At 51.1% G+C, this 10,000-nt stretch overlaps 1 protein-coding gene across 1 annotated transcript in view; it reads left to right on the top strand.

Moving 5' to 3' along the window:
* The window catches only part of LOC124020566 (glutamate receptor-interacting protein 1-like), a gene marked incomplete at its 3' end in the record, with an annotated part of 22,680 nt that overhangs the window by 2,177 nt on the left and 10,503 nt on the right, over positions 1–10,000 (top strand). Inside the window, exon 2 of the mRNA XM_046335809.1 lies at positions 256–401. Coding sequence (XP_046191765.1) covers positions 335–401 — 67 coding nt within the window. The remainder of the gene's footprint in view (positions 1–255; positions 402–10,000) is intronic.

Raw genomic sequence — 10,000 nt, 5'->3', positions numbered from 1 at the left:
TTTCTTTCCCTCTCTCCCCCTCTCTCCCCCTCTCTCCTTCCCTCCCTCCCTCCCTCCCTCCCCTCTCCCCTCTCTCTCTTTCTCTCTATCCTTCCCTCCCCTCTCTCCTCCCTCCTTCCTTCCCTCCCTCCCCCTCTCATTTCCCTCCCTCCATCTGTCCCCTGCCTCTCTTTCCCCCTGCCTCTCTCTCCCCTCTCTCCCTCCTTCCCCTCCCCTCCCTCTCCTCCCCCTCCCTCCCCTCTCCTCTCTCCTCAGGGAGGGTACGGTGAAGCCAGGGGACAGGCTCCTGAGTATCGATGGGATCCGTCTTCACGGGACATCCCATGCAGAGGCCATGTCCATCCTCAAACAGTGTGGACAGGAGGCTACGCTACTCATCGAGTACGACGTCTCCATCATGGGTACGTCATGGGAGTGTGTGTGTGTGTGTGTGTGTGTGTGTGTGTGTGTGTGTGTGTGTGTGTGTGTGTGTGTGTGTGTGTGTGTGTGTGTGTGTGTGTGTGTGTGTGTGTGTGTGTGTGTGTGTGTGTGTGTGTGTGTGTGTGTGTACCACTGGACTCAAGGAAGTCTAAGGAAGCAGAATCCTTCAGCCTGAGAGACTTTCCTCTGGAGAAAAAGCAACCCCTTTAGTTGACAGTTGGCTAAATGTAGATAACAACCCCTTGAGTTGACAGTTGGCTGAATATAGATAACAACCCCTTGAGTTGACAGTTGGCTGAATATAGATAACAACCCCTTGAGTTGAAGCTACGGATTTTATTAATAAAACTCTCTCACACTTTCATGGTGAAACAATGGGAGAAATGGGAGTTGTCTTTTGAAATGTGTTTGTATGATAGATTAGACTTAACATGAAATGAACATACAGGTGTGTGCCTATACACAGAGCTTTACGGTATGTCCCAAGAAACAGCCTATACACAGAGCTTTACGGTATGTCCCAAGAAACAGCCTATACACAGAGCTTTACGGTATGTCCCAATAAACAGCCTATACACAGAGCTTTACGGTATGTCCCAATAAACAGCCTATACACAGAGCTTTACGGTATGTCCCAAGAAACAGCCTATACACAGAGCTTTACGGTATGTCCCAAGAAACAGATGTGTGCCTATACACAGAGCTTTACGGTATGTCCCAGGAAACAGCCTATACACAGAGCTTTACGGTATGTCCCAAGAAACAGCCTATACACAGAGCTTTACGGTATGTCCCAAGAAACAGATGTGTGCCTATACACAGAGCTTTACGGTATGTCCCAGGAAACAGCCTATACACAGAGCTTTACGGTATGTCCCAAGAAACAGATGTGTGCCTATACACAGAGCTTTACGGTATGTCCCAATAAACAGATGTGTGCCTATACACAGAGCTTTACGGTATGTCCCAAGAAACAGATGTGTGCCTATACACAGAGCTTTACGGTATGTCCCAAGAAACAGCCTATACACAGAGCTTTACGGTATGTCCCAAGAAACAGCCTATACACAGAGCTTTACGGTATGTCCCAAGAAACAGCCTATACACAGAGCTTTACGGTATGTCCCAAGAAACAGATGTGTGCCTATACACAGAGCTTTACGGTATGTCCCAAGAAACAGCCTATACACAGAGCTTTACGGTATGTCCCAAGAAACAGCCTATACACAGAGCTTTACGGTATCTGCTCGTGGAGACAATTTACATTTTCTCTCTGAGCGACCCAGACATGATACAAACAGAATGATTAAGAACCAACAGATTGCAAGCCCATTAATCCCTAATATACACCCATAAACTACACACACACACACACACACACACACACACACACACACACACACACACACACACACACACACACACACACACACACACACACACACACACACACACACACACACACACACAGAGAGAGAGAGAGAGAGACAGACACTGAAGCGATGCACAATGACGCGATGATGTGGCCAGGTTATGCTGGTGGTTGTGTGTGTGTGATGAGAAACCGCGTAACATTCCCACACAGCCAGTCTCATCAGTACGTCTCTCTCCCTCCTGGTAGGCAGATTGATGTGAGGATGGAGGGGAGGAGAGGTAGAGGGATGGAGGAGAGGAGAGAGATGGAGGAGAGGTAGAGAGATGGAGGGATACATGGATGGAGGAGAGGAGAGGAGAGGTAGAGGGATGGAGGAGAGGAGAGGTAGAGGGATGGAGGAGAGGAGAGGTAGAGAGATGAAGGAGAGGAGAGGAGAGGTAGAGAGATGGAGGAGAGGAGAGGTAGAGAGATGGAGGAGAGGAGAGGAGAGGTAGAGGGATGGAGGAGAGGAGAGGAGGAGAGGTAGAGAGATGGAGGGAGGAGGAGGAGAGGTAGAGGGATGGAGGGATAAATGGATGGAGGAGAGGAGAGGAGAGGTAGAGGGATGGAGGAGAGGAGAGGTAGAGGGATGGAGGAGAGGAGAGGAGGAGAGGTAGAGGGATGGAGGAGAGGAGAGGAGGAGAGGTAGAGAGATGGAGGAGAGGAGAGGAGGAGAGGTAGAGAGATGGAGGGATAAATGGATGGAGGAGAGTAGAGGAGAGGTAGAGAGATGGAGGAGAGGAGAGGTAGAGGGATGGAGGAGAGGAGAGGAGGAGAGGTAGAGAGATGGAGGGATAAATGGATGGAGGAGAGTAGAGGAGAGGTAGAGAGATGGAGGAGAGGAGAGGTAGAGGGATGGAGGGATAAATGGATGGAGGAGAGGAGAGGAGAGGTAGAGAGATGGAGGAAAGGAGAGGTAGAGAGATGGAGGAGAGGACTGGAGGAGAGGAGAGGAGAGGTAGAGGGATGGAGGAGAGGAGAGGTAGAGGGATGGAGGAGAGGAGATGAGAGGTAGAGAGATGGAGGAGAGGAGAGGAGAGGAGAGGAGAGGAGAGGAGAGGAGAGGAGAGGAGAGGAGAGGAGAGGAGAGGAGAGGAGAGGAGAGGAGAGGAGAGGTAGAGAGATGGAGGAGAGGACTGGCGGAGAGGAGAGGTAGAGGGATGGAGAGGAGGAGAGGTAGAGGGATGGAGGAGAGGAGAGGTAGAGGTATGGAGGAGAGGAGAGGAGGAGAGGTAGAGGGATGGAGGAGAGGAGAGGTAGAGGGATGGAGGAGAGGAAAGGTATAGGGATGGAGGAGAGGAAAGGAGGAGAGGTAGAGGGATGGAGGAGAGGAGAGTTAGAGGGATGGAGGAGAGGAGAGGAGGAGAGGTAGAGGGATGGAGGAGAGGAGAGGTAGAGGGATGGAGGAGAGGAGAGGAGAGGCAGAGAGATGGAGGGATAAATGGATGGAGGAGAGGAGAGGTAGAGGGATGGAGGAGAGGAGAGGAGAGGTAGAGGGATGGAGGAGAGGAGAGGAGAGGTAGAGATAGAGGAGAGGTAGAGAGATGGAGGAGAGGAGAGGAGAGGTAGAGGGATGGAGGAGAGGTAGAGGGAAAGAGGAGAGGAGAGGAGGAGAGGTAGAGAGATGGAGGAGAGGAGAGGAGAGGTAGAGGGATGGAGGGATAAATGGATGGAGGAGAGGAGAGGAGAGGTAGAGAGATGGAGGAAAGGAGAGGTAGAGAGATGGAGGAGAGGAGAGGAGAGGAGAGGTAGAGGGATGGAGGAGAGGAGAGGTAGAGGGATGGAGGGATAAATGGATGGAGGAGAGGAGATGAGAGGTAGAGAGATGGAGGAGAGGAGAGGAGAGGAGAGGTAGAGAGATGGAGGAGAGGACTGGCGGAGAGGAGAGGTAGAGGGATGGAGAGGAGGAGAGGTAGAGGGATGGAGGAGAGGAGAGGTAGAGGTATGGAGGAGAGGAGAGGAGGAGAGGTAGAGGGATGGAGGAGAGGAGAGGTAGAGGGATGGAGGAGAGGAAAGGTAGAGGGATGGAGGAGAGGAGAGGAGGAGAGGTAGAGAGATGGAGGAGAGGAGGAGAGGTAGAGGGATGGAGGGATAAATGGATGGAGGAGAGGACAGGTAGAGGGATGGAGGAGAGGAGAGGAGAGGTAGAGAGATGGAGGGATAAATGGATGGAGGAGAGTAGAGGAGAGGTAGAGAGATGGAGGAGAGGAGAGGTAGAGGGATGGAGGAGAGGAGAGGAGGAGAGGTAGAGGGATGGAGGAGAGGAGAGGAGGAGAGGTAGAGAGATGGAGGAGAGGAGAGGAGGAGAGGTAGAGAGATGGAGGAGAGGAGAGGAGAGGTAGAGGGATGGAGGAGAGGAGAGGAGAGGTAGAGAGATGGAGGAGAGGAGAGGTAGAGAGATGGAGGAAAGGAGAGGTAGAGAGATGGAGGAGAGGACTGGAGGAGAGGAGAGGTAGACAGATGGAGGAGAGGAGAGGTAGAGGGATGGAGGAGAGGAGAGGTAGAGAGATGGAGGAGAGGACTGGAGGAGAGGAGAGGTAGAGAGATGGAGGAGAGGACTGGAGGAGAGGAGAGGTAGAGGGATGGGGGTAGAGGGATGGAGGAGAGGAGATGTAGAGAGATGGAGGAGAGGAGAGGTAGAGAGATGGAGGAGAGGAGAGGTAGAGAGATGGAGGAGAGGAGAGGTAGAGAGATGGAGGAGAGGACTCGAGGAGAGGAGAGGAGAGGTAGAGAGATGGGGGTAGAGGAGAGGTAGAGGGATGGAGGAGAGGAGAGGTAGAGGGATGGGGGTAGAGGGATGGAGGAGAGGAGATGTAGAGAGATGGAGGAGAGGAGAGGTAGAGAGATGGAGGAGAGGAGAGGTAGAGGGATGGAAGGTAGTGTTTTATCACCATGAATGAAACAATCTCCAGGCTGCATCAATAATGTGAGCCCATTAAGTTTTCATCAGATAGCTCTTAGCATGGGCAGGAACAGACAGGAGAAGACGAGGGAATGATATGTGTAGGAAATACAGGGAGGACAGGAGCATATAGATATGTAGGGGAGACAGGGGAGGTATGGTTACTGGGGGATCGTTGCTTGGATGAATGGTGATGGCGAAAAGGAGAGAGTGAGAGGGAAGAGGGAGAGAGAGGAGGGAGAGAGGGGTAGAGGGAGAGAGAGACAGAGAAAGAGGGAGGGAGAGAGGGGTAGAGGGAGAGAGGGAGAGAGAGGATGGAAGAGGATACAAGGAGGATAAGTAATAGTGTAGGAGGAGAGAGGGAGAGGGAGGGAGAGAGAGAGGAGTAGAGAGGAAAAGAGAGAGAGAGAGAGAGAGAGAGAGAGAGAGAGAGAGAGAGAGAGAGAGAGAGAGAGAGAGAGAGAGAGAGAGAGAGAGAGAGAGAGAGAGAGAGAGAGAGAGAGAGAGAGAGAGAGAGAGAGAGAGAGAGAGAGAGAGAGAGAGAGAGAGAGAGACTCTTGGCATGTTGTGTCTGTCTCAAGCATCATTAAACATGTACAGACCAGAATAAGGGGAGGGTGTAGAGACCAGAATAAGGGGAGGGGTGTAGAGACCAGAATAAGGGGAGGGGTGAGGGGTGTAGAGACCAGAATAAGGGGAGGTGGGAGGGGTGTAGAGACCGGAATAAGGGGAGGGGTGTAGAGACCGGAATAAGGGGAGGGGTGTAGAGACCAGAATAAGGGGAGGGGTGTAGAGACCAGAATAAGGGGAGGGGTGTAGAGACCAGAATAAGGGGAGGGGTGTAGAGACCAGAATAAGGGGAGGGGTGAGGGGTGTAGAGACCAGAATAAGGGGAGGGGTGTAGAGACCAGAATAAGGGGAGGGGTCTAGAGACCAGAATAAGGGGATGGGTGTAGAGACCAGAATAAGGGGAGGGGTGTAGAGACCAGAATAAGGGGAGGGGTGTAGAGACCAGAATAAGGGGAGGGGTGAGGGGTGTAGAGACCAGAATAAGGGGAGGTGGGAGGGGTGTAGAGACCGGAATAAGGGGAGGGGTGTAGAGACCGGAATAAGGGGAGGGGTGTAGAGACCAGAATAAGGGGAGGGGTGTAGAGACCAGAATAAGGGGAGGGGTTTAGAGACCAGAATAAGGGGAGGGGTGAGGGGTGTAGAGACCAGAATAAGGGGAGGGGTGTAAAGACCAGAATAAGGGGAGGGGTGTAGAGACCAGAATAAGGGGAGGGGTGTAGAGACCAGAATAAGGGGAGGGGGAGGGGTGTAGAGACCAGAATAAGGGGAGGGGTGAGGGGTGTAGAGACCGGAATAAGGGGAGGGGTGTAGAGACCAGAATAAGGGAGGGGGAGGGGTGTAGAGACCAGAATAAGGGGAGGGGTGAGGGGTGTAGAGACCAGAATAAGGGAGTGGTGTAGAGACCAGAATAAGGGGGGGTGTAGAGACCAGAATATGGGGGGTGTAGAGACCAGAATAAGGGGAGGGGTGTAGAGACCAGAATAAGGGGAGGGGTGAGGGGTGTAGAGACCAGAATAAGGGGAGGGGTGAGGGGTGTAGAGACCAGAATAAGGGGAGCGGTGTAGAGACCAGAATATGGGGGGGGTGTAGAGACCGGAATAAGGGGAGGGTGTAGAGACCAGAATAAGGGGAGGGGTGAGGGGTGTAGAGACCAGAATAAGGGGAGGGGTGAGGGGTGTAGAGACCAGAATAAGGGGAGGGGTGTAGAGACCAGAATAAGGGGAGAGGTGTAGAGACTAGAATAAGGGGAGGGGTGTAGAGACCAGAATAAGGGGAGGGGTGTAGAGACCAGAATAAGGGGAGGGGTGTAGAGACCAGAATAAGGGAGGGGTGTAGAGACCAGAATAAGGGGAGGGGTGTAGAGACCAGAATAAGGGGAGGGGTGTAGAGACCAGAATAAGGGGAGGGGTGTAGAGACCAGAATAAGGGGAGGGGTGTAGAGACCAGAATAAGGGGAGGGGTGTAGAGACCAGAATAAGGGGAGGGGTGTAGAGACCAGAATAAGGGGAGGGGGGAGGGGTGTAGAGACCAGAATAAGGGGATTCAAGGGGAGGCAGTATCTGAGCCTGGTACACCCCAGCTGTTGGGTAACTAAGGGGAGGCTGTATCTGATCCTGGTACACCCCAGCTGTTGGGTAACTAAGGGGAGGCTGTATCTGAGCCTGGTACACCCCAGCTGTTGGGTAACTAAGGGGAGGCTGTATCTGAGCCTGGTACACCCCAGCTGTTGGGTAACTAAGGGGAGGCTGTATCTGAGCCTGGTACACCCCAGCTGTTGGGTAACTAAGGGGAGGCTGTATCTGAGCCTGGTACACCCCAGCTGTTGGGTAACTAAGGGGAGGCTGTATCTGAGCCTGGTACACCCCAGCTGTTGGGTAACTAAGGGAGGCTGTATCTGAGCCTGGTACACCCCAGCTGTTGGGTAACTAAGGGAGGCTGTATCTGAGCCTGGTACACCCCAGCTGTTGGGTAACTAAGGGGAGGCTGTATCTGAGCCTGGTACACCCCAGCTGTTGGGTAACTAAGGGGAGGCTGTATCTGAGCCTGGTACACCCCAGCTGTTGGGTAACTAAGGGGAGGCTGTATCTGAGCCTGGTACACCCCAGCTGTTGGGTAACTAAGGGAGGCTGTATCTGAGCCTGGTACACCCCAGCTGTTGGGTAACTAAGGGGAGGCTGTATCTGAGCCTGGTACACCCCAGCTGTTTGGTAACTAAGGGAGGCTGTATCTGAGCCTGGTACACCCCAGCTGTTGGGTAACTAAGGGAGGCTGTATCTGAGCCTGGTACACCCCAGCTGTTGGGTAACTAAGGGGAGGCTGTATCTGAGCCTGGTACACCCCAGCTGTTGGGTAACTAAGGGGAGGCTGTATCTGAGCCTGGTACATCCCAGCTGTTGGGTAACTAAGGGGAGGCTGTATCTGAGCCTGGTACACCCCAGCTGTTGGGTAACTAAGGGGAGGCTGTATCTGAGCCTGGTACACCCCAGCTGTTGGGTAACTAAGGGGAGGCTGTATCTGAGCCTGGTACACCCCAGCTGTTGGGTAACTAAGGGGAGGCTGTATCTGAGCCTGGTACACCCCAGCTGTTGGGTAACTAAGGGGAGGCTGTATCTGAGCCTGGTACACCCCAGCTGTTGGGTAACTAAGGGGAGGCTGTATCTGAGCCTGGTACACCCCAGCTGTTGGGTAACTAAGGGGAGGCTGTATCTGAGCCTGGTACACCCCAGCTGTTGGGTAACTAAGGGGAGGCTGTATCTGAGCCTGGTACACCCCAGCTGTTGGGTAACTAAGGGGAGGCTGTATCTGAGCCTGGTACACCCCAGCTGTTGGGTAACTAAGGGAGGCTGTATCTGAGCCTGGTACACCCCAGCTGTTGGGTAACTAAGGGAGGCTGTATCTGAGCCTGGTACACCCCAGCTGTTGGGTAACTAAGGGAGGCTGTATCTGAGCCTGGTACACCCCAGCTGTTGGGTAACTAAGGGGAGGCTGTATCTGAGCCTGGTACACCCCAGCTGTTGGGTAACTAAGGGGAGGCTGTATCTGAGCCTGGTACACCCCAGCTGTTGGGTAACTAAGGGGAGGCTGTATCTGAGCCTGGTACACCCCAGCTGTTGGGTAACTAAGGGGAGGCTGTATCTGAGCCTGGTACACCCCAGCTGTTCTTTATTGGTTCAGACAGGTTATACCTGATGAGAGGCTCTTTCTGACATTTTGAAGTCAGATCTTTGTATATGTATTTGTAAATATCACCATCTTCCTTGATACACCAGCGCTCTGTGAATAAATCCTCATTTGCACCTCTTCCTGCCTGTCTCCTGCTGACGGCGGCTCGAAGGAACCTGTTTTACACGAATACAGATATCACAGCAACCTGTCACTTCAAAAGCACCCAGTGATCTCAGAGTCTCTGCATTTCAATGTTATGTTTTTTTTTTTTGAGGTAGAGCGTGACGTAAGCAGAATTTAATATAATTCCATTTGCACGAAACCACCCCAAAAATGGTTCCCCCCCGGCTCATTTCAACTACCCATTTAGTCAGTTCATCCTAGCCGGGTCTGCTCTGTGGAGTGAAATCACTAAAACACACAGGCAGTTGGACGTTCACAGTTCTTCGGATGTTTTGAACATCTAGATGCTGTATGTGAAGTGAAAGCATTGAAACACATTTACATACATTTACATTTAAGGGGATCTGTTTTGGTTGTGTTTAGGTTAATGTGGTTGTGGTTGTGTTTAGGTTAATGTGGTTGTGTTTAGGTTAATGTGGTTGTGTTTAGGTTAATGTGGTTGTGTTTAGGTTAATGTGGTTGTGGTTAGGTTAATGTGGTTGTGTTTAGGTTAATGTGGTTGTGGTTAGGTTAATGTGGTTGTGGTTAGGTTAATGTGGTTGTGGTTAGGTTAATGTGGTTGTGGTTAGGTTAATGTGGTTGTGGTTAGGTTAATGTGGTTGTGTTTGTGTTTAGGTTGATGTGGTTGTGGTTGTGGTTGTGTTTAGGTTAATGTGGTTGTGTTTAGGTTAATGTGGTTGTGGTTGGGTTAATGTGGTTGTGGTTAGGTTAATGTGGTTGTGTTTGTGTTTAGGTTAATGTGGTTGTGGTTAGGTTAATGTGGTTGTGGTTAGGTTAATGTGGTTGTGGTTAGGTTAATGTGGTTGTGGTTAGGTTAATGTGGTTGTGTTTGTGTTTAGGTTGATGTGGTTGTGGTTGTGGTTGTGTTTAGGTTAATGTGGTTGTGTTTAGGTTAATGTGGTTGTGGTTGGGTTAATGTGGTTGTGGTTGTGTTTGTGTTTAGGTTAATGTGGTTGTGTTTAGGTTAATGTGGTTGTGGTTGTGTTTAGGTTCATGTGGTTGTGTTTAGGTTAATGTGGTTGTGTTTAGGTTAATGTGGTTGTGTTTAGGTTAATGTGGTTGTGTTTAGGTTAATGTGGTTGTGGTTGTGTTTCGGTTCATGTGGTTGTGTTTAGGTTAATGTGGTTGTGTTTAGGTTAATGTGGTTGTGTTTAGGTTAATGTGGTTGTGTTTAGGTTAATGTGGTTGTGTTTAGGTTAATGTGGTTGTGGTTGTGTTTAGGTTAATGTGGTTGTGGTTGTGTTTAGGTTAATGTGGTTGTGGTTGTGTTTAGGTTAATGTGGTTGTGGTTATGTTTCGGTTCATGTGGTTGTGTTTAGGTTAATGTGGTTGTGTTTAGGTTAATG

This window comes from Oncorhynchus gorbuscha, unplaced genomic scaffold (assembly GCF_021184085.1).
Source record: "Oncorhynchus gorbuscha isolate QuinsamMale2020 ecotype Even-year unplaced genomic scaffold, OgorEven_v1.0 Un_scaffold_856, whole genome shotgun sequence".
NCBI lineage: Eukaryota > Metazoa > Chordata > Actinopteri > Salmoniformes > Salmonidae > Oncorhynchus > Oncorhynchus gorbuscha.
This window is presented reverse-complemented; position numbering and strand designations above follow the sequence as displayed.